At 37.6% G+C, this 24741-nt stretch overlaps 1 protein-coding gene across 1 annotated transcript in view; it reads right to left on the reverse strand.

Moving 5' to 3' along the window:
* LOC119505250 overlaps positions 1 to 24741 on the reverse strand; it is a 64961-nt gene that overhangs the window by 4068 nt on the left and 36152 nt on the right. The window contains exons 7-8 of the mRNA XM_037797891.1: positions 18536 to 19248; positions 10356 to 10438 (exon numbers count right to left, since the gene is read on the reverse strand). Of these exons, the coding sequence (XP_037653819.1) occupies positions 10356 to 10438; positions 18536 to 19248 (796 nt within the window). The remainder of the gene's footprint in view (positions 1 to 10355; positions 10439 to 18535; positions 19249 to 24741) is intronic.

Consider the following 24741-nt stretch of genomic DNA (forward strand, 5'->3'; position numbering starts at 1 on the left):
CTAAAGATGAACAGTGAGACCATAGTACGGGAGATAAAGGAAATCAAGAAGACCATAGAAGAGCATAAAGAAGACATTGCAAGACTAAATAAAAAAATGGATGATCTTATGGAAATTAAAGAAACTGTTGACCAAATTAAAAAGATTCTGGATACTCATAGTACAAGACTAGAGGAAGTTGAACAACGAATCAGTGACCTCGAAGATGACAGAATGGAAAATGAAAGCATAAAAGAAAGAATGGGGAAAAAAATTGAAAAAATCGAAATGGACCTCAGGGATATGATAGATAATATGAAACGTCTGAATATAAGACTCATTGGTGTCCCAGAAGGGGAAGGAAAGGGTAAAGGTCTAGGAAGAGTATTCAAAGAAATTGTTGGGGAAAAATTCCCAAATCTTCTGAACAACATAAATACACAAATCATAAATGCTCAGCGAACTCCAAATAGAATAAATCCAAATAAACCCACTCCGAGACATATACTGATCACACTATAAAACACAGAAGAGAAGGAGCAAGTTCTGAAAGCAGCAAGAGAAAAGCAATTCACCACATACAAAGGAAACAGCATAAGACTAAGTAGTGACTACTCAGCAGCCACCATGGAGGCAAGAAGGCAGTGGCACGATATATTTAAAATTCTGAGTGAGAAAAATTTCCAGCCAAGAATACTTTATCCAGCAAAGCTCTCCTTCAAATTTGAGGGAGAGCTTAAATTTTTCACAGACAAACAAATGCTGAGAGAATTTTCTAACAAGAGACCTGCCCTACTGGAGATACTCAAGGGAGCCCTACAGACAGAGAAACAAAGAAAGGACAGAGAGACTGGAGAAAGGTTCAGTACTAAAGAGATTCGGTATGGGTACAATAAAGGATATTAATAGACAGAGGGGAAAAATATGACAAACATAAACCAAAGGATAAGATGGCTGATTCAAGAAATGCCTTCACGGTTATAACGTTGAATGTAAATGGATTAAACTCCCCAATTAAAAGATATAGATTCGCAGAATGGATCAAAAAAAATGAACCATCAATATGTTGCATACAAGAGACTCATCTTAGACACAGGGACACAAAGAAACTGAAAGTGAAAGGATGGAAAAAAATATTTCATGCAAGCTACAGCCAAAAGAAAGCAGGTGTAGCAATATTAATCTCAGATAAAATAGACTTCAAATGCAGGGATGTTTTGAGAGACAAAGAAGGCCACTACGTACTAATAAAACGGGCAATTCAGCAAGAAGAAATAACAATCGTAAATGTCTATGCATCCAACCAAGGTGCCACAAAATACATGAGAGAATCACTAGCAAAACTGAAAGAAGCAATTGATGTTTCCACAATAATTGTGGGAGACTTCAACACATCACTCTCTCCTATAGATAGATCAACCAGACAGAAGACCAATAAGGAAATTGAAAACCTAAACAATCTGATAAATGAATTAGATTTAACAGACATATACAGGACATTACATACCAAATCACCAGGATACACATACTTTTCTAGTGCTCATGGAACTTTCTCCAGAATAGATCATATGCTGGGACATAAAACAAGCCTCAATAAATTTAAAAAGATTGAAATTATTCAAAGCACATTCTCTGACCACAATGGAATACAATTAGAAGTCAATAACCATCAGAGACTTAGAAAATTCACAAATACCTGGAGGTTAAACAACACACTCCTAAACAATCAGTGGGTTAAAGAAGAAATAGCAAGAGAAATTGCTAAATATATAGAGACGAATGAAAATGAGAACACAACATACCAAAACCTATGGGATGCAGCAAAAGCAGTGCTAAGGGGGAAATTTATAGCACTAAACGCATATATTAAAAAGGAAGAAAGAGCCAAAATCAAAGAACTAATGGATCAACTGAAGAAGCTAGAAAATGAACAGCAAACCAATCCTAAACCAAGTAGAAGAAAAGAAATAACAAGGATTAAAGCAGAAATAAATGACATAGAGAACAAAAAAACAATAGAGAGGATAAATATCACCAAAAGTTGTTTCTTTGAGAAGATCAACAAGATTGACAAGCCCCTAGCTAGACTGACAAAATCAAAAAGAGAGAAGACCCCTATAAACAAAATAATGAATGAAAAAGGTGACATAACTGCAGATCCTGAAGAAATTAAAAAAATTATAAGAGGATACTATGAACAACTGTATGGCAACAAATTGGATAATGTAGAGGAAATGGACAATTTCCTGGAAACATATGAACAACCTAGACTGACCAGAGAAGAAATAGAAGACCTCAACCAACCCAACACAAGCAAAGAGATCCAATCAGTCATCAAAAATCTTCCCACAAATAAATGCCCAGGGCCAGATGGCTTCACAGGGGAATTCTACCAAACTTTCCAGAAAGAACTGACACCAATCTTACTCAAACTCTTTCAAAACATTGAAGAAAATGGAACACTACCTAACTCATTTTATGAAGCTAACATCAATCTAATACCAAAACCAGGCAAAGATGCTACAAAAAAGGAAAACTATCGGCCAATCTCACTAATGAATATAGATGCAAAAATCCTCAACAAAATACTTGCAAATCGAATCCAAAGACACATTAAAAAAATCATACACCATGACCAAGTGGGGTTTATTCCAGGCATGCAAGGATGGTTCAACATAAGAAAAACAATCAATGTATTACAACACATTAACAAGTCAAAAGGGAAAAATCAATTGATCATCTCAATAGATGCTGAAAAAGCATTTGACAAAATCCAACATCCCTTTTTGATAAAAACACTTCAAAAGGTAGGAATTGAAGGAAACTTCCTCAACATGATAAAGAGCATATATGAAAAACCCACAGCCAGCATAATACTCAATGGTGAGAGACTGAAAGCCTTCCCTCTAAGATCAGGAACAAGACAAGGATGCCCGCTATCACCACTGTTATTCAACATTGTGCTGGAAGTGCTAGCCAGGGCAATCCGGCAAGACAAAGAAATAAAAGGCATCCAAATTGGAAAAGAAGAAGTGAAACTGTCATTGTTTGCAGATGATATGATCTTATATCTAGAAAACCCTGAGAAATCGATGATACAGCTACTAGAGATAATAAACAAATTTAGCAAAGTAGCGGGATACAAGGTTAATGCACATAAGTCAGTAATGTTTCTATATGCTAGAAATGAACAAACTGAAGAGACACTCAAGAAAAAGATACCATTTTCAATAGCAACTAAAAAAATCAAGTACCTAGGAATAAACTTAACCAAAGATGTAAAAGACCTATACAAAGAAAACTACATAACTCTACTAAAAGAAATAGAAGGGGACCTTAAAAGATGGAAAAATATTCCATGTTCATGGATAGGAAGACTAAATGTCATTAAGATGTCAATTCTACCCAAACTCATCTACAGATTCAATGCAATCCCAATCAAAATTCCAACAACCTACTTTGCAGACTTGGAAAAGCTAGTTATCAAATTTATTTGGAAAGGGAAGATGCCTCGAATTGCTAAAGACACTCTAAAAAAGAAAAACGAAGTGGGAGGACTTACACTCCCTGACTTTGAAGCTTATTATAAAGCCACAGTTGCCAAAACAGCATGGTACTGGCACAAAAACAGACATATAGATCAATGGAATCGAATTGAGAATTCGGAGATAGACCCTCAGATCTATGGCCGACTGATCTTTGATAAGGCCCCCAAAGTCACTGAACTGAGTCATGATGGTCTTTTCAACAAATGGGGCTGGGAGAGTTGGATATCCATATCCAAAAGAATGAAAGAGGACCCCTACCTCACCCCCTACACAAAAATTAACTCAAAATGGACCAAAGATCTCAATATAAAAGAAAGTACCATAAAACTCCTAGAAGATAATGTAGGAAAACATCTTCAAGACCTTGTATTAGGCGGCCACTTCCTAGACTTTACACCCAAAGCACAAACAACAAAAGAGAAAATAGATAAATGGGAACTCCTCAAGCTTAGAAGTTTCTGCACCTCAAAGGAATTTCTCAAAAAGGTAAAGAGGCAGCCAACTCAATGGGAAAAAATTTTTGGAAACCATGTATCTGACAAAAGACTGATATCTTGCATATATAAAGAAATCCTACAGCTCAATGACAAAAGTACAGTCAGCCCAATTATAAAATGGGCAAAAGATATGAAAAGACAGTTCTCTGAAGAGGAAATACAAATGGCCAAGAAACACATGAAAAAATGTTCAGCTTCACTAGCTATTAGAGAGATGCAAATTAAGACCACAATGAGATACCATCTAACACCGATTAGAATGGCTGCCATTAAACAAACAGGAAACTACAAATGCTGGAGGGGATGTGGAGAAATTGGAACTCTTATTCACTGTTGGTGGGACTGTATAATGGTTCAGCCACTCTGGAAGTCAGTCTGGCAGTTCCTTAGAAAACTAGATATAGAGTTACCATTCGATCCAGCGATTGCACTTCTCGGTATATACCCGGAAGATCGGAAAGCAGTGACACGAACAGATATCTGCACGCCAATGTTCATAGCAGCATTATTCACAATTGCCAAAAGATGGAAACAACCCAAATGTCCTTCAACAGATGAGTGGATAAATAAAATGTGGTATATACACACGATGGAATACTACGCGGCAGTAAGAAGGAACGATCTCGTGAAACATATGACAACATGGATGAACCTTGAAGACATAATGCTGAGCGAAATAAGCCAGGCACAAAAAGAGAAATATTATATGCTACCACTAATGTGAACTTTGAAAAAGGTAAAAAAAATGGTTTATAATGTGGAATGTAGGGGAACTAGCAATAGAGAGCAATTAAGGAAGGGGGAACAATAATCCAAGAAGAACAGATAAGCTATTTAACGTTCTGGGGATGCCCAGGAATGACTATGGTCTGTTAATTTCTGATGGATACAGTAGGAGCAAGTTCACAGAAATGTTGCTATATTAGGTAACTTTCTTGGGGTAAAGTAGGAACATGTTGGAAGTTAAGCAGTTATCTTAGGTTAGTTGTCTTTTTCTTACTCCCTTGTTATGGTCTCTTTGAAATGTTCTTTTATTGTATGTTTGTTTTCTTTTTAACTTTTTTTTCATACAGTTGATTTAAAAAAGAAGGGAAAGTTAAAAAAAAAAAAAAGAAAAGAAAAACAAGGAAAAAAAAAAGATGTACTGCTCCCTTGAGGAGCCTGTGGAGAATGCAGGGGTATTCGCCTACCCCACCTCCATGGTTGCTAACATGACCACAGACATAGGGGACTGGTGGTTTGATGGGTTGAGCCCTCTACCACAGGTTTTACCCTTGGGAGGACGGTTGCTGCAAAGGAGAGGCTAGGCCTCCCTATGGTTATGCCTAAGAGTCTCCTCCCGAATGCCTCTTTGTTGCTCAGATGTGGCCCTGTCTCTCTAGCTGAGCCAACTTGAAAGGTGAAATCACTGCCCTCCCCCCTACGTGGGATCAGACACCCAGGGGAGTGAATCTCCCTGGCAACGTGGAATATGACTCCCGGAGAGGAATGTAGACCTGGCATCGTGGGACAGAGAACATCTTCTTGACCAAAAGGGGGATGTGAAAGGAAATGAAATAAGCTTCAGTGGCAGAGAGAATCCAAAAGGAGCCGAGAGGTCACTCTGGTGGGCACTCTTACGCACACTTTAGACAACCCTTTTAAGGTTCTAAAGAATTGGGGTAGCTGGTGATGGATACCTGTAACTATCAAACTACAACCCAGAACCCATGAATCTCGAAGACAGTTGTATAAAAATGTAGCTTATGAGGGGTGACAATGGGATTGGGAAAGCCATAAGGACCACACTCCACTTTGTCTAGTTTATGGATGGATGAGTAGAAAAATAGGGGAAGGAAACAAACAGACAAAGGTACCCAGTGTTCTTTTTTACTTCAATTGCTCTTTTTCACTCTAATTATTATTCTTGTTATTTTTGTGTGTGTGCTAATGAAGGTGTCAGGGATTGATTTGGGTGATGAATGTACAACTATGCAATGGTACTGTGAACAATCGAAAGTACGATTTGTTTTGTATGACTGCGTGGTATATGAATATATCTCAATAAAATGAAGATTAAAAAAAAAAAAAAAAAAAAAAAGACATAATGCTGAGCAAAATAAGCCAGGCACAAAAAGAGAGATATTGTATGTTACCACTAATGTGAATTTTGTGAAAAATGTACAATGTTTTATACTGTAGAATGTAGGGGACCTAGAGATACCAATTAGTGGAGGGGGAATGATAATCTAATAAGAACAGATAAACTATGGAGGGTAATCTCAATGTTATGGGAATGCTCAGGAATGATTATGGTTTGTAAACTTTCTTGGATATAGTAAGATCATGTTGGAAGCAATAGAGTTATTTTAGGTTTTTTTTTTTTTTCTCTTATTCCTTTGTTTTCTTAGGGGTTGTTAATTTTCTTGGGGTATGGTAGGAACATGTTGGAAGCAATGTAGTTATTTTAGATTATTTGTTTTTCTTACTCCTCTGTTTGGACAGGGTTTATTAATTTTCTTGGGGTATGGTAGGAACATATTGGAAGCAAAGTAGTTATTTTAGGTTATTTGTTTTCTGTAATCCATTGCTTTGTTTGAAATGTTGTTGGGTTTTTTTTGGTTGTTGTTTGCCTGTTTGTTTTTAATTTTTTGATAAACAAAGTTAAAAAATTGAAAAAAATCAGTAGAAAAATGGGAGTAAAAACTAAATGACAAATAGGGTGGGATGGTGGGATGGTTTGGGTATTCTCTTTTCACTTTTATTTTTTATTCTAATTCTGATTCTTTCCGATGTAAGGAAAATGTTCATAAATAGATTGTGGTGATGAACGCATAACTATATGATCATACTGTGAACAGTTGATTGTATACCATGGATGACTGTATGGTTTGTGAATATATTTCAATAAAACTGAATTAAAAAAAAAAAAAAAAAAAAAAGAACATAGCCTTTTCTGGGAAACATAACGGCTTAAAACCACAAGCCCTAATCCCCAGTACCTCAGAATGCGGCTGTATTTGGAAATAGGGTCATCACAGAAGGAACTAGGCAAGTTAAAAGAAGGTCATCCTGCAGTAGGGTGGGTCTTTAATCCAATGGGACTGGTGTCCTTATAAGAAGGAAGAAATTTGGACACTCCGCAGACAGACATACAGACAGAGATAGAGAAGTGAGTGCCATGAAATATCTGAGAATGCCGTCGATGGCCAGTCGCCACCACACGGGAGAAGAGGTAAGAGAACGGATTCTTCCTTATGGACTCTGAAGGAAATATGGCCCTACCAACTCCTTGATTTTGGACTTTTAGCCTCCAGAACTGTGAGACAATCAGTTTCTGTTGTTAAGCCATCTTGTTTGTGCTACTCTATTATGACAGCCCCAGGAAACCATGACACCCTTGTACAAATACATCTAAGGACCTGATGCAAATCATCAGCCAAAGATGAACAAATGTCTTATAACTTATGTCTCATACAATTTTATCAGTACAGTGTTCCATAGTTCTTTTCCCTGTTCTTTCTTCATGCTTCTATACAGTCCTAGACTTCCACTTCTGATTTTTTCATAACTGGATCTGAGAAAAGATGACTTTGAGGTTCCCTTATTTTGGTGGCAGTAACTTTCTTTTTCAACCCTTATTGCATGGGATGCTAAAAACACTATTAAGGCCCTTCTACCTATGTCTTTATCCTTCCTTTCTTCTCATGCACATTCATTCAATTAGAGAAAGGGAAAAAAGTAAGAGGTATAAAAATTAGAAATAAAATAAAATTATCATTATTTCCTGAAAACTAATAATAGTCTGAAAAAAATAAGCATTAAGAGGAATTAGTAATGTGCCTCCCTATGAGGGTAATTTCAAATATCAGTAGTTTTTTTTGCCATAAAAAATAATTAGTTAGAAATAAAGTAAAAATGGGCCCTCATTTTAATAGTATAAGAAACAAAGAAATTAACAAGAAATGTTCCAAAATATATGTGAAGAAACATTCAAAACATCATTATAGGGCATAATTGAAAGCTTGAATTAATCCCTTAGATATTCAAGACTCAATATTATAAAGATGTGCACTTTTGCTAAATAAACCCCTAGGTAAAATGAGATCATTCAAATTTTATATTGAAGTGTTTACATGCAGGAATAGCCAATGCAATTCATAAGTTAGGGAAATAAAGTATAAAGTTTGACTGTAGCAGTTCAATAGTGTCATATTAATACAGATACCAGTAAAAAGATAATGGAGTCCATAAATAAATCCAAATACATATACAGATGTAGCATATAACAAATGTGGCAATTCAATTCATTCATTGCAGTAAAATGAATTATTCAATGAACAGTACTGGGACAAACAGGTAGCCATATGGAAATAAATAAATAAGTCTAGATCTATGTTTCACACCCTATATCAAAAGGCATCTCTGATGAACTAAAGATTTAAAATAAAATGGCCACGAAGAAATCACTAGACACCATCCAGGAGATGTTTGTGTATATACTGTTGACATGGCTATGTGATTCTAAGCAAGACACAAAACCCAGATGCCACAGAAGAAAGATGAAATTATGCTAATTGATAAAATTTAAATGAAAAAAGATGCTATCAAAAGACTTCAAATAAAAATCTAGGAAAAATTTTACTATGACTAATACAGAGCTAATTTCTTTACTTTATAAAGTAATCTTACAAACCAAAATGTCATATAAAAATAGAAAAATATTAATAGACAATCATAAAAAGAAAATAAATGATTTATGAATATATAAAAATATTCACTCTCACTTATATTTGGAGAAATGCACAGGAAAATGGTGTTACCTAAACTATCAGATTTGAACAGGACAAAAGATGTGCTAATATATTTTCTTAGGACAGTACTTTACAAATTTTGGCATGGTATAAATGCATTTTCTTTTATTTTCATTGTTATATATTTCAGATCTCTTAGGGTAAAATGTAAAGAGCACATCAGATCTATTATACCATAGATATTAATGCTTAGCATATGAGACTAAGTTTAGAAAAATAATCATTTTGAAGAAAAATATTAAATGAATAATAAGGCTTGACATTTCCTGAATATTTAATGTGTGCCAGACCCAATGCCATAGGCTTGATAGATATTTATTCAATAAACCTTCACTACAGTTCCATTATGCCCAGTTTACAGACTAAGAGACTAAGGCACAGAGAGGTTATGTCAATTGAGCAATGTCACACAGCTAGTTATGATGAAGCAAGGATTTGAACCAAGGCTGTCTGGCTGCAGGGCCCATATGCACAATCACCTCATCACAGTAGAGGAAACTCTGCTGTGGGGAAGAAGGAACTGTCAACACTGATGGGAACATAAAATGTCACATGTCTTTGGAGGCCACTTCTATAAAATAAAAGAAAAGCATCGAACAGCACCGTTTTCAGTGCTCTGAAAGATGATCATCCAAAAGGAGCAGTGCTTTAAGTCCCCTCAAGGTACTGGCTACACCAAGTAGCAATTCCACTTCAGGGGATTAATCCCAAAGGAATACTCACATATGTGCACATAAAATACCTGTGAGAATACTGACTGCATCGTTGTTTACAGTCACGAGCCAGTTCTCTGTCAATACATGAACTCATGAATACGTTATAGTACCTCCATTTTATGGAATGCTAGAATATGAAATTCTTTTCTGTGAAAAGAATGAGGTAAATATATTTATTTATTTAATGACCTTTAAGATATGTTTTTTAAAAGAAAGTACAGAACAGTGTGTGTATCATGCTCCCCTTCGAAGTTTCCAAAATGAGTATATTCATATTTTGTGTGCAGAATATTTCTGGAGATACCCAAGAAATCATTAATAGCATTTTCCCCTTCTGGGTAAAGGGCTAGGGACTAAAAATATGAAATAAATGGAATTTTCAAACCACATACATGTGTTGTTTGCCAACTAAATACTAGATTTTTTAAAGTTTAAAGAAAGGAAAGAGAGGATGCTACATAGTGCTTTTATGCAATTTCCTTTACCCACTGAAATATCCTCAGGCTTTGTTGGGAGAAGCAATCCCTCACGGCCCTTAGCGACCCTGAACATTTTTTTAGGGTCTACTAGGAATGGAAAGCATTGACTGCTCCTAACCCAGGCCATTTCTCAGGGTGTATTTTCTGCAGGCAATCTTTCAAGATCCTATAATGCCTCCCCTCAGACTAAGAGCAGGCTTGCCCCTGCTGGCTGTACAAGCTTGACTCCCCCAAGCTCAGTGTTCCTCTCCTGTAATGCAGCCCACTGCCCATGTCATCATCTATCCTGGACCCTTTGCTTCATTCCAATGGAATTTAGGGGATATGGGAGATGAACACAAACCAGATGAAGTTCTGGCTACTGCGTGAGCCATGAGTAAGAAAGTTCTTTGCTTCTGACCCAGGAGTCTCGTGTCTTCTACTGATCTGTAAAACAGAAACAGGCTAACTTGTTAATTTGCAAGTAATATAAAAGCTTGGACCCTTCACAGATCCTGTACCATTCTTGACAGGTGGAGGCCAGTTTGTAAATTTGACAGACTGATGATTATGGGTCATTATCTTGAAATAAGGACAGGTCTAGAGAAAGAGATGTGTCTTAAAGAGAGAGAGAGAGAAAGAGTGGTGGATGGTCAGTGGGACATGCATGCCATCATTGGATGTCAGTGGAAAAACAAACTTTTATGAGCTTTCAAGTGAAGCAGAGCCTGTGGGGTAGGAGTGGGAAGAGGACAGTGGTGTCCTGATAGAGCAGAAAGGACAGCTCATGATTCAATTCTTTGTTTTTATGAAAAATAGATAATGTACATCTCCTGTTTGTTACATGTCATTCCGAATTTGCAATATTTAATAACGTTTTAAGTCCTGTGAAAATATACATCAGTAGGTGGCATCAGATATTATTTTCAATATTCAGTATATAGTGGTAACAAAAAATAAGAACACATCTTTTTCTATTTGTTTAATGCTTCCTGATACATGTCCTGTGTCTCTGACCATCTTGTGGTGTGGTGGAAAGAGCTCCTGGCTAAAGAGGAACTGGACTTCATTCCTAAGTTGGCTTCTAACAATCATGGGACCTAGAACAAGTTACTCCACATCCATGGAGTAGTTTTCTGTGATTCTAAAAGGACAAGTGGAATGGAATCCAGGATTGTCTTTGGTTGAACCCTATGAAATTGTTAATATTCAACCAATCTGACTTGCATAATTGCAATTTTGTATAGTTCAGCTTAATAGATGATCCCTAATCCTCTAATGTATCTTAATGTTTATTATCGATAAATACATTCACCTCTTTTTAATTCCCCATGTAAGATCTTTCCTCATGCCAATGTTGCATGAGAATACAAAGTCAGAAAAGAGTATCTTGAAGGAAGGAAATCTAAAAGAACATACATAGTCAAGGTCTTTTTATAGATATTTTATACTCAGTAACATAAGCATGCAATGTGTGTGGAGAAATCCTTTGGCAGAATCCTGGGGAGAGGAAACACTGTGGCAGATTTAAATTTTGAAAAAGATTCAAGGGTCAGGGCACCTGCCCAGAAAGAGCTGTGAGCACAAAAGGAGACAAATGGGCAGTGAAAATACCAAAACAAAGCTTTACAGCTATCTATAAACAGAAAGAGAAGTTTTGAAAAATCTAAATTGATCTGCATTGTGTAAATGAAGGTTTTATTTGTATTTGAACTTCTATCTTCTATTTTCTCTCCTTTAATGCCCTTATTAATCATTCAAAGTGCTTGTCTTTCTTTCGGCACTTCAAACTCAACATCATTCTTTTTAAAAAGAGAGAGAGAGACTCGGGCAAGATGGCGGCATAGAGAGGAGTGGAAGCTAAGCAGTCCCCCTGGAACAACTACAAAAAAACAGAAACAACTAGTAAATAATCCAGAATAATTGGGGGGGGACAAACGACACCATCCACTCATCATACACCAACCTGAATTGGGAGGAATGCCTGAGAACACAGCATAAAATCTGTAAGTAAAACCTGCAGATCCAAGTCGTGAGACCCCCTCCCCCATAGCCCAAGCTGCAAAGGCTCGTGGTGCCAGAGAGAAGATCTCTCCTAGCAAGTGAATATAGCTCAGCTGAGCTCCAACTGAGGTTTTAAGTAGCAAGTGTGAACTGCTCACTATAGGTACGCATCCCCAAAAAACAGACAGAGGCTTTGGGTGACGACTGACCTGGGAGAGCCGGAGGGTCCCCTTGGACTGGGTCTGAAGGGGACTATCTGTTTCTTTTTTGGCACAGTGGAGAAAGCCTCAGTCATTTTCAGTTTCCAGGGCTGTGACTCTGCGAAGGGTGGAGACACCACAAGCAGAGAGCGAGACCATTGAAATGCTAATGACCTCCACCTGAGGGGTCTGTCTTCTCTAGGAGGAAAAGGGTGGGGCCCTTTCCATTCAGAACCAGACCCCAGAGCCTGGGGGAACACGGCCATACCTCCTCACACCAGTCAAGAATTATAGGCTAACAGGCATCACCTGCTGGGCAGAAAAGCACAGTGACCCGAGGCATCAAAGGGTGGAGCAATCTTCTAAGACACACCCGCAGGGAAACCAGATACTGAATATTTCTTCCCTTTGGGACCTGAGCATGTTCTGGTCTGGGAAAACCTGATTTGGATAACGAAGGAAACCATGCCTAGACAACAGAAAATTACAACCTACACTAAGAAAAACAAAGTTATGGCCCAGTCAAAGGAACAAACGTACACTTCAACTGAGATACAGGAATTTAAACAACTAATGCTAAATCAATTCAAAAAGTTTAGAGAAGATATTGCAAAAGAGAGAGAGGCTGTAAAGGAAGCACTGGGCATGTATACGGCAGAAATCAAAAGTTCAAAAAAACAACTAGTAGAATCTATGGAAATGAAAGGCCCAACACAAGAGATGAAAGACACAATGGAAACATACAACAGCAGATCTCAAGAGGCAGAAGAAAACACTCAGAAACTGGAGAACAAAACACCTGAAAGCCTACACACAAAGGAGCAGATGGAGAAAAGAATGAAAAAATATGAGCAACGTCTCCGGGAACTCAAGGATGAAACAAAGTACAATAATGTACGTATCACTGGTGTCCCAGAAGGAGAAGAGAAGGGAAAGGGAGCAGAAGCAATAATAGAGGAAATAATTAATGAAAATTTCCCATCTCTTATGAAAGACATAAAATTACAGATCCAAGAAGTGCAGTGTACTCCAAACAGAAGAGATATGAATAGGCCCACGCCAAGACACTTAATAATCAGATTATCAAATGTCAAAGACAAAGAGAGAATCCTGAAAGCAGCAAGAGAAAAGTGATCCATTACATAAAAAGGAAGCTTAATAAGACTATGTGTGGATCTCTCAGCAGAAACCATGGAGGCAAGAAGGAAGTGGTGTGATATATTTAAGATACTGAAAGAGAAAAACTGCCAACCAAGAATCCTATATCCAGCAAAGCTGTCCTTCAAATATGAGGGAGAGCTCAAAATATTTTCTGACAAACAGACAATGAGAGACTTTGTGAACAAGACACCTGTCCTACAGGAAACACTAAAGGGAGCACTACAGAGTGATAGAAGACAGGAGTGCACGGTTTGGAACACAATTTTGGGAGACAGCAGCACAACAATGTAAGTACACTGAACAAAGATAACTATGAATACGGTTGAGAGAGGAAGGTGGGGAGCATGTGAGACACCACAAGAAAGGAGGAAAGATAAAGACTGGGACTGTGTAACTTGGTGAAATCTAGAGTATTCAACAATTGTGATAAAATGTACAAATATGTTCTTTTATTTTGGGGGGTGGGGACATAAATAAATATATATTTAAAATTAACGTAAGTATCCAGACCAAACAGTTGAATCGTAACACAGTTGTTACAAATATGCCTTTTTAGATTTACTTGCAGTGAAAGCCAGATTTTTTTTTTCTTTGCTGTTTAATGAGTACGGTTGATTCTCTCCATCTTGACCATCTGATTCTGTATTTTTCACCTCTTTCCCTTACTCTTAAATTTTAATAGAAGAATCTGTTACTCTTCCTAAGAGAAAACTTAAGGAGTTTTGCATGGATATAATTTAAAAGCTTTCTTTGGGTAAAGGCAGCGTCGATCGATTCACCTACAGAAGTGAAAATGAAACTTTAAAGGAGTGGTTTCTAACATTTCGCTTTCAGTTTGGAGCAGTTTTGGGTTTCAGCTTTTTTGGTTGTACTGATTGGCAGGCAGGACACTACCTTTCTCAAATATCCATTAAAATCGAAAACTGATTGAACTTTTTTTCCTTTTCAGTTTACTTAAAATCTGTTAATGTTGTTTATTCTGTTATCTATCACTGAAGTTTTGTGTTTCAAGACAGTAGGAAAAAATTATATCTTATGCTGTTGATTTGCTGCATGTGTGTTGGACAGACTAGGATTGTGAAACACTTTTGGCTATTAGTGGCTTAGGCGGGTACTCCAAGGGCGGTGCAGCATTCAGCCTTCCAAATACCTTGGCTCCAGTAGCCCGTGAAATTATTCCCCCAGTGGGTCGCTTATGAGTAAGGAGCATCGCTGTGTGAGTGCGCGTGCAGGGTATTTGCGTTTAAAAAGGTAATACTTATAAGCACCATTAGGCGTTTCAGCGTGAGAAGCAGGTTTTAGTGCTTGAAAATCTCGGATTCTTTGATGGGCAGCACCCCGATGTAGGCAACACTCTCCCTGACTGTATTTGTTCCTTCCTCCCTTTTATCCCCCTCTCTTGTTTCCAAACTAAAATAAATAGATTTGGCTTTTAAATATATTTGTCTATTGAAAACACTTAAGTTACCAAAATTGATTTATAGGTCAGGTGAATTGGCTTTGGAGGGTGCATGTGTGGGTGGAATAGTGGCCTTCAATAGAAAGAAGTTTTTATCTGGGTTATACTTGAAATATATATTGAGATATATTCACACACCATACAGTTCATCCATAGTCTACAATCAGTGGTTCACAGTATCATCACATAATTGTGCATTCATCACCAAAATCAATTATAGAACATGTTCATTACTCCAAAAGCAAATATGTTCTTTTACGAGGGAGAACAAGCAAATGTCAACCTTGCAAGGTGTTAAAAATGGGGAGGCATTGGGGGAGGGATGCAATCAGCATAAACTAGAGACTGTAACTAATAGAATCATTGTATTATGCTTCCTTTAATGTAACAAAGGTGATATACCAAGGTAAATGCAGGTAAGAGGGGGGGGTTAGGGGAGGCATGTTAGACACTTGACATTGGTGGTATTGTCTGATTTTTTATTCTACTTTGATTTAAGGTTATTTTTCCTTTTGCTGCTTCCTAGCTGTCATTTTTTTTTGCCTCCTTCTTTTGCCTCTCTACCTTCTTTGACTCTCCCTCCTGCCTTGTGGAAGAAATGTAGATGCCCTTATATAGATAGCGGTGAAGGTGGTGAACACATAAATATATGACCATACAGGGAACCATCGATTATTTACTTAGGATGGAATGTATGGTGAGTGAACAAAACCATATTAAAAAAAAAAAATGGGTTGATGACAAAACCTCGAGGGCAATATAGTGAGAGAAATAAGGCAGACACATAAGGACAATTATTGCAGGGTCTCACTGATAGGAACTAATTATAATATGTAAACTCATAGACATTGGAAGGTACCAAGATACAGGATGAAGCTTAAGAATGGGGAGTGGTTGCTTAGTATGAGCAGAATGTTCAATTAGGATGAACTTAAATGTTTGAAAATGAACAGGGGTGTTGGTAGCAAGATGTGAGAATAACTAACAGTGCTGAATGGTGTGTGAATGAGGTGGAAAGGGGAAGCTCATAGTCATATATGTCACCAGAAAGAAAGTTGGAGGTCAAAAGATGGGAATGTATAAAACTGAATCCTATGGTGGGCAATGTCCGTGATCAACTGTACAAACAGTAGAAATCACTTCCATGAACCAGAACAAATGTATGACAATGGAATTAGAAGTTAATAATAGATAGGCATATAGTGAAGAAATATATACCTATTGCCAACTATATACTACAGTTAGTAGTATTTCAACATTTTTTCATAAATAGTAAAAAATGTACTATACCAATACTACGAGTCAACAATTGAGGGGGGTTGGTTAGGGATAGGGGAGGATTAGAGTTTCCTTTTCTTTTTTTCTTTTTCATCTTTCACTTTATTTCTTGTCTGGAGTAATGAAAAGTTTCTAAAAATTGAACAAAAATTAAGTATGGTGATGGATGCGCAGCTGTATGAGGGTACCCAGGGGCAAATGATTGTACACTTTGGATCTTTGGATAATTGTATGGTATCTGAACAATCTCAATAAAAATGGGAAAAAAAAAAGAAAGAAAGAAAAGGTCACTCTACCTTTTTCTTTCTTTTAAATTTTTGTGTATATTTTATAATGGAGGTGTGGTATATTAGTACAGTAGTTGTAGTTTGAAGCTGTTATTACTCCAGAAAAGGCCATGTTTATTGTTTTTTTAAATTTTTTATCTTTTATGCAATTTTATTGATATATTCACATACCATACAATCATCCAAAGTGTACAGTTATTCACAGTATCATCATATAGTTGTGCATTCATCACCACAATCAATTTTCGAACATTTTCATTACTCCAAAAAATAAAAATAAGAATAAAAATAAAAATAAAAATACCCAAACCATCCTATACCCCTTCTCCCCCCCTGTTATTCATTGACTTTTTGCTCCATTTTTCTACTCATCTGCCCATACACTGGATAAAGGGAGTGTGAGTCACAAGGTTTTCACAATCACATGGTCACACTGTATAAGCTGTATAGTTACATGATCTTCTTCAGGAATCAAGGATACTGGATTGTAGTTCAACGGTTTCAGGTATTTCTTCTAGCTATTCTAATATGCTAAAGGCTAAAAGGGATATCTATATAATATATAAGAATAACCTCCAAAATGACCTCTCGACTCTGTTTGAAATCTCTTAGCCACTGAAACTTTATTTTGTTTCATTTCTTTTCCCCGTTTTGGTTCAGAAGGCTTTCTCAACCCTCCATTGTCAGGTCCATGCTCATCCTGGGAGACATGTCCCATGTTTCCAAGGAGACTTACACCCCTGGGAGGCATGTTTCATGTAGCAGGGAGGGCAGCGAGTCTACCTGCTGAGTTAAGGCCATGTTCTTTAACCTGTTATAGGTGGGACCTTTTGATTAGGTTGTTTCAATTGAGATTTGACTCACTTCATTCAAGATGGGTCTTAATTCTTTTACTGGAGTCCTTTATAAGAGGATGAAACACATACAGAAGCTAAGAGATGAAATTAAGAGAAGCTCATAGAGAAAAGCCCTGGAGAAGCTAAGAGGGCGCACAGAGCTGAGAGATGAAGCCACTGGAACCAGAAGGTGAAAGCATGAAACCCAGAAACAAAGGACCAGCAGACACCAGCTATGTGCCTTCCCATGTGACAGAATTGTCCTGGATGCCAGCAGCCTGCTTCAGACTCTAAATATCATCCTATTGATGCCTTGAATTGGGCATTTTCGCTGCCTAAGAACTGAAAATTCTAAGTTAATAAATCCCCATTGTAAAGCCAACCCATTTCTGGTATATTGCATTCTGTCAGCTTTACCAAACCAAAACAGTATTATTGTAAACATTAATAATTTACTAATTGCAGAAAACATTATTTGGAAGAGGTCATGTGAAGATGCAGTTTGGGGGTTTAGGTCCAGACTTAGACGGCTTTTAATTTCATTTTAGGTAGAGTGTCCCAAATTAAGCATTCACTACATGTCACCTCTCTTAGTATTCTTTTTCCTGGTTCTGATTACCTGCTTTCTTATACCTTAAATCTGCATTTTGTTAATATTGTTTCAAAAACAATATTTGTTGTGACGAAGATATCACACTAATGAAGTGTTAATGATAGAGAAAAGTGAGGGGAGTATATGGAAAGTGTACTTTCTGTTTGATTTTTCTGTAAACCTATGACTTCTAATAAAAAATTTATATCTAATTTTAAAAAATAAAATAGATAATTTAAAATGTTAAGCATATTACTTCTGTATAACTAATGTTCAGTTAATTATTATTATTGACAACATAATTTATCCTGGAGTGATATTAACATTTAATGAAGTTATGGGTACGGGGCAGGGAAAAAGGTTAAATCCCACATATGGTAGGATCCAGTGAAGCCATTAAGATTTGGTGTCCACATCCTCTGTGGCATAGTTTTCTGCTGATAAACAGTATTCAGCTCTTCCTTAAGTTAAATGCTTTTGAGGGCTAGTCTGGGATAATAACTATCATTTCTAGAATTTTCTGTGGATAAGGCATTCTGAGAGTAAAAATAAATGATGTCAGCAATTATTGGAACATATTTTGCAAATTTGTTTTCCTCTAATGTTTAATAGATTACTTTGGTAGCACTAATTGCGGTAACATGTAGGTTCCCTGTTAGAAATGGTTTAGCACTAAATGTTATTTTTTATTTTTAAGTGATTTTTTGTATCCTTTGGAATGGCTTACCTTCTGAGATTTATATCAAAAATTACAGTACTGGCACTCGGGTTGCTGGCGGTGGGGGCGAATGGCGCGGGGTTGGGCCGGCTTCTCTGAGGAGGAGCTGAGGAGACTAAAGCAGAATAAAGATCCGTTTGAACCACAAGGGCGTCTCCCCGTGAAGAAAGGTCGCCAACAACTTCAGCGAGAAAAAGGTCTTCAAGAGCAAAGGCAAAAACTTGGACTTCAAGATGGATCAACTTCATTACCTCCAGAGCAGCTACCTGACTGTCTCCTTCCCCCGCAGCCGCTGCAGAAGGAGCGCCAGGCCGGGGCGGAGTGCGGGCTCGCGCGGCAAGTGAGCGCCGAGGTGAGTGGCGGCCGCTCGGGCGGTTCCTGCGCTCCCCTTCCTCCCCGGGGCGGTGGGTCCCGCGCCGCGTCCCTGCTGCGCAGCCCCCGGCGCCGGCGCGCGACAGGCTCGGGAAGATGGCCCCTTGTTGGGGGGCTCCGGCGCGCACCCCGGGGACGAAGGTCACGGCCTCAGCGCGCCGCAGCCCGGAGCGTGGGGGTCTGGGGGCCGCGCGCACTCCGGGTGCCCCGGGAGTCCGTTGCGCGGAGGCGGCCGTGCGAGCCGCGAAAGGTGCCTGTGGCTTCTCCAGGTGAAGCCGCGGACGTTTGCGTCGCGAGACGGTTGACCGTTTCTTTCTCTCGCCGAGGGGCGGCCCTCGGGACCCGCCGTCCTGCTTAAAATGCGCTATGGTTTTTGAACTTCAGGTCACGAAATGGATTCGAGTGAACCGGAGACCCAGAAAACGGAAACGAAGGGAGAACGAAGAGGTGTTTGAAAAGGTAGGGTCCTGAAAAATAGCAGGGGATGGAGTTGGTGACAGATCTCTTTTGCCTCTGAGTGCTTGATCACAGTAGAGTAGCATCTGTCTATACAGTTTTCAGGAAATGTACAGTAAACCGTAGATTTAATTAAATGGATAGTGCTATAGGAATATTGGTTGATAATCCTAATGATTATCAACATACTGTGTTTTCATGAAATAAGAATGACCTGGTATGGAGATTTGTTTCGTGCTTGTTAAAGCAATAGGACTTCAGTGGATTCCATTATTATATTAAAATAAATATTTATTTTATTTATTATTTCTAATTGCAGGGTTAAAGGATCTCTGAAAAAAGAAAAACTGTTCGGAATAAATCACCCAATCTTAGGTTTCTGTATGTGGTCGTAGCACAAACTGTAGCACGCTCAGTCACCTCGACTTCAGAGCCATCTCAAAATGGAGAGAGAAGATGAAATAAGTGTATTAGTTTTGAAACAACAGGAGGGATTTTATTTACTGTAAAGCAAATGAGAAATTTGTTTTCCTAAATTCAGAATTTCAATATGTTGCTTCGCAGAAATTGGGACTGCCTATTTCCCCCTGAAACTGTATTAGTGAAAACTTGATTTTTCACTATAGTAAATATTATGAAGTCAGGTAAGTCATCTGTTGTCTCCTAAATGACTTTTGTTGAAAACTCTTAAAAATTAGTGAATAATGTCTTACAAATGTTACAGCAGATATGCTTTTTTTTTTTTTTTTTTTTTTCAGTTTCTACATTTTATTTCCAAGGGGGTGAACAGACATATTACTGGGCAGTTATGATACAGTGCAATACAGTATGATAATGGATGTACAGATTGCTGGGGTACTCTAAATTTAGGAAGGAACCTAATTCAGGTTGGATGGGTCACAAACCTCTTTGAGAATCTATTGAAAACTATGATTGGACCTTCTTCCCATAAAGATAATAACTGTACATGAAATTTTGAATCAATTTGGGTGGTTTATGGTCCTTTGAAGTCTACTTTGGATCCCCAAGCATGGAACCCAAGGTGACTAAATGATATTTAATTTCCTTTTCACTTCTGAAATTTTAAATATTTCTCTTATTTAAAGGTGTATGTAGTATGTATTTTTTCAATAAATAATATTAATTTTGCCACTTAACACTTTAGCAAAATGGACCTGTAGAATGACAGAAACTGTGTTTTTCGCTTGACACTCTATGATATCATGAGGGTTGATGAATATAGGGAGCCACTTTTGCAGTATTAGAGACTGGAGTGCTTTATCCTCCGGATAAGACAGTTCTGAGAAATAGAATCAAAGATTGAATGCTTATTTGTTGATCAAACATTCTAAAACTGTTATAATTTTTGCCTCAAAAGTAATTAAGTTTATTTTTTAGTTTTTAGTTTTTTTTCCCTCAACTCAAAAGTTTATGCCCGGTCATATCAATGAAAAGTATAATTATCCAAAGCTGGCTGGAAAAATTTTAAGAGCAGAGTTGGCTATTTATTCCCAATAGTTTATGATTTGGGAAAGACAGAATGAAAATTTAGAATTTTGTATTTATTCTGAGCCCAAGGAAGAGTTTACATTTATTTTCAACCTTATGGTTTTTTTTTTTTGTACCTTACCAAAATAACAAAATATTCTTCATAAAAAAAAGTGAATGTGATTTTTAAAAGACTTTCAAGTTGTTCTCATAATCTACATTTTGTTTAAATATCTTTCTAGTATTAGTTTTTAGAACCTATAAATGTGTAAAATGTGTATTTATTCTTCATGTAAAATATTTCTGTAAAGCTGCCTTTCAAATGTCAGTTCCAATATGGTTATAACTGTGTAACAGCCTAGTATCAGAACCTTCGTTGAGTTTCTGACTTTGTATAAACATCTTCATGTGTAAATAATTTTCAAAGATAAGAACACTCTAAATGAAAATGTTTTCCTAATCAAGGAAGTATAATGACCTTAACTTGAAATAGTTTGTCTGAAATATTAACCCAGTTTTTTGTTTGTTTTTAAATTTCCAACAAATCCTATCTGATGACTTGCTTTCTTAACGTTATCTTTCCTTTTGTTAAGATTGTTAAATATCCACAGTAGTTATTTTCTTGTATAGCTTCACAGATATTTTTTTTTAATCATCATTTTATTGAGATATATTCACATACCACGCAGTCATACAAAACAAATTGTACTTTCGATTGTTTACAGTACCATTACATAGTTGTACATTCATCACCTAAATCAATCCCTGACACCTTCATTAGCACACACACAAAAATAACAAGAATAATAATTAGAGTGAAAAAGAGCAATTGAAGTAAAAAAGAACACTAGGTACCTTTGTCTGTTTGTTTGCTTCCCCTACTTTTCTACACATCCATCCATAAACTAGACAAAGTGGAGTTTGGTCCTTATGGCATTCCCAATCCCACTGTCACCCCTCATAAGCTACATTTTTATACAACTGTCTTCGAGATTCATGGGTTCTGGGTTGTAGTTTAATAGTTTCAGGTATCCACCACCAGCTACCCCAATTCTTTAGAACCTAAAAAAGGTTGTCTAAAGTGTGCATAAGAGTGCCCACCAGAGTGATCTCTCGGCTCGTTTTGGAATCTCTCTGCCACTGAAGCTTATTTCATTTCCTTTCACATCCCCCTTTTGGTCAAGAAGATGTTCTCCATCCCACGATGCCGGGTCTGCATTCCTCCCCGGGAGTCATATTCCACGTTGCCAGGGAGATTCACTTCCCTGGGTGTCTGATCCCACGTAGGGGGGAGGGCAGTGATTTCACCTTTCAAGTTGGCTTAGCCAGAGAGAGAGGGCCACATCTGAGCAACAAAGAGGCATTCAGGAGGAGACTCTTAGGCACAAATACAGGGAGGCCTAGCCTCTCCTTTGCAGCAACCGTCTTCCCAAGGGTAAAACTTATGGTAGAGGGCTCAACCCATCAAACCACCAGTCCCCTATGTCTGTGGTCATGTTAGCAACCATGGAGGTGGGGTAGGCGAATACCCCTGCATTCTCCACAGGCTCCTCAAGGGGGCACTACATCTTTTTTTTTTTTTTCCTTGTTTGTCTTTTTTCTTTTTTTTTTTTTTTTTTAACTTTCCCTTCTTTTTTAAATCAACTGTATGAAAAAAAAAGTTAAAAAGAAAACAAACATACAATTAAAGAACATTTCAAAGAGACCATAACAAGGGAGTAAGAAAAAGACAACTAACCTAAGATAACTGCTTAAATTCCAACATGTTCCTACTTTACCCCAAGAAAGTTACATAATATAGCAACATTTCAGTGAACTTGTTCCTACTACATCCATCAGAAATTAACAGACCATAGTCATTTCTGGGCATCCCCAGAACGTTAAATAGCTTATCTGTTCTTCTTGGATTATTGTTCCCCCTTCCTTAATTGCTCTCTACTGCTAGTTCCCCTACATTCTACATTATAAACCATTTGTTTTACATTTTTCAAAGTTCACATTAGTGGTAGCATATAATATTTCTCTTTTTGTGCCTGGCTTATTTCGCTCAGCATTATGTCTTCAAGGTTCATCCATGTTGTCATATGTTTCACCAGATCGTTCCTTCTTACTGCCGCGTAGTATTCCATCGTGTGTATATACCACATTTTATTTATCCACTCATCTGTTGAAGGACATTTGGGTTGTTTCCATCTCTTGGCAATTGTGAATAATGCTGCTATGAACATTGGCGTGCAGATATCTGTTCGTGTCACTGCTTTCCGATCTTCCGGGTATATACCGAGAAGTGCAATCGCTGGATCGAATGGTAGCTCTATATCTAGTTTTCTAAGGAACTGCCACACTGACTTCCAGAGTGGCTGAACCATTATACAGTCCCACCAACAATGAATAAGAGTTCCAATTTCTCCACTTCCCCTCCAGCATTTGTAGTTTCCTGTTTGTTTAATGGCAGCCATTCTAACCGGTGTTAGATGGTATCTCATTGTGGTCTTAATTTGCATCTCTCTAATAGCTAGTGAAGCTGAACATTTTTTCATGTGTTTCTTGGCCATTTGTATTTCCTCTTCAGAGAACTGTCTTTTCATATCTTTTGCCCATTTTATAATTGGGCTGTCTGTACTATTGTCATTGAGTTGTAGGATTTCTTTGTATATGCAAGATATCAGTCTTTTGTCAGATACATGGTTTCCAAAAATTTTTTCCCATTGAGTTGGCTGCCTCTTTACCTTTTTGAGAAATTCCTTTGAGGTGCAGAAACTTCTAAGCTTGAGGAGTTCCCATTTATCTATTTTCTCTTTTGTTGCTTGTGCTTTGGGTGTAAAGTCTAGGAAGTGGCCTCCTAATACAAGGTCTTGAAGATGTTTTCCTACATTATCTTCTAGGAGTTTTATGGTACTTTCTTTTATATTGAGATCTTTGGTCCATTTTGAGTTAATTTTTGTGTAGGGGGTGAGGTAGGGGTCCTCTTTCATTCTTTTGGATATGGATATCCAACTCTCCCAGCCCCATTTGTTGAAAAGACCATTATGGCTCAGTTCGGTGACTTTGGGGGCCTCATCAAAGATCAGTCGGCCATAGATCTGAGGGTCTATCTCTGAATTCTCAATTCGATTCCATTGATCTATATGTCTATCTTTGTGCCAGTACCATGCTGTTTTGGCAACTGTGGCTTTATAATAAGCTTCAAAGTCAGGGAGTGTAAGTCCTCCCACTTCGTTTTTCTTTTTTAGAGTGTCTTTAGCAATTCGAGGCATCTTCCCTTTCCAAATAAATTTGATAACTAGCTTTTCCAAGTCTGCAAAGTAGGTTGTTGGAATTTTGATTGGGATTGCATTGAATCTGTAGATGAGTTTGGGTAGAATTGACATCTTAATGACATTTAGCCTCCCTATCCATGAACATGGAATATTTTTCCATCTTTTAAGGTCCCCTTCTATTTCTTTTAGTAGAGTTATGTAGTTTTCTTTGTATAGGTCTTTTACATCTTTGGTTAAGTTTATTCCTAGGTACTTGATTTTTTGAGTTGCTATTGAAAATGGTATCTTTTTCTTGAGTGTCTCTTCAGTTTCTTCATTTCTAGCATATAGAAACATTACTGACTTATGTGCATTAATCTTGTATCCCGCTACTTTGCTAAATTTGTTTATTAGCTCTAGTAGGTGTATCGTTGATTTCTCAGGGTTTTCTAGATATAAGATCATATCATCTGCAAACAATGACAGTTTTACTTCTTCTTTTCCAATTTGGATGCCTTTTATTTCTTTGTCTTGCCGGATTGCCCTGGCTAGCACTTCCAGCACAATGTTGAATAACAGTGGTGACAGTGGGCATCCTTGTCTTGTTCCTGATCTTAGAGGGAAGGCTTTCAGTCTCTCACCATTGAGTACTATGCTGGC

Source organism: Choloepus didactylus, chromosome 10 (assembly GCF_015220235.1).
Source record: "Choloepus didactylus isolate mChoDid1 chromosome 10, mChoDid1.pri, whole genome shotgun sequence".
In the NCBI taxonomy this organism is placed as follows: domain Eukaryota; kingdom Metazoa; phylum Chordata; class Mammalia; order Pilosa; family Megalonychidae; genus Choloepus; species Choloepus didactylus.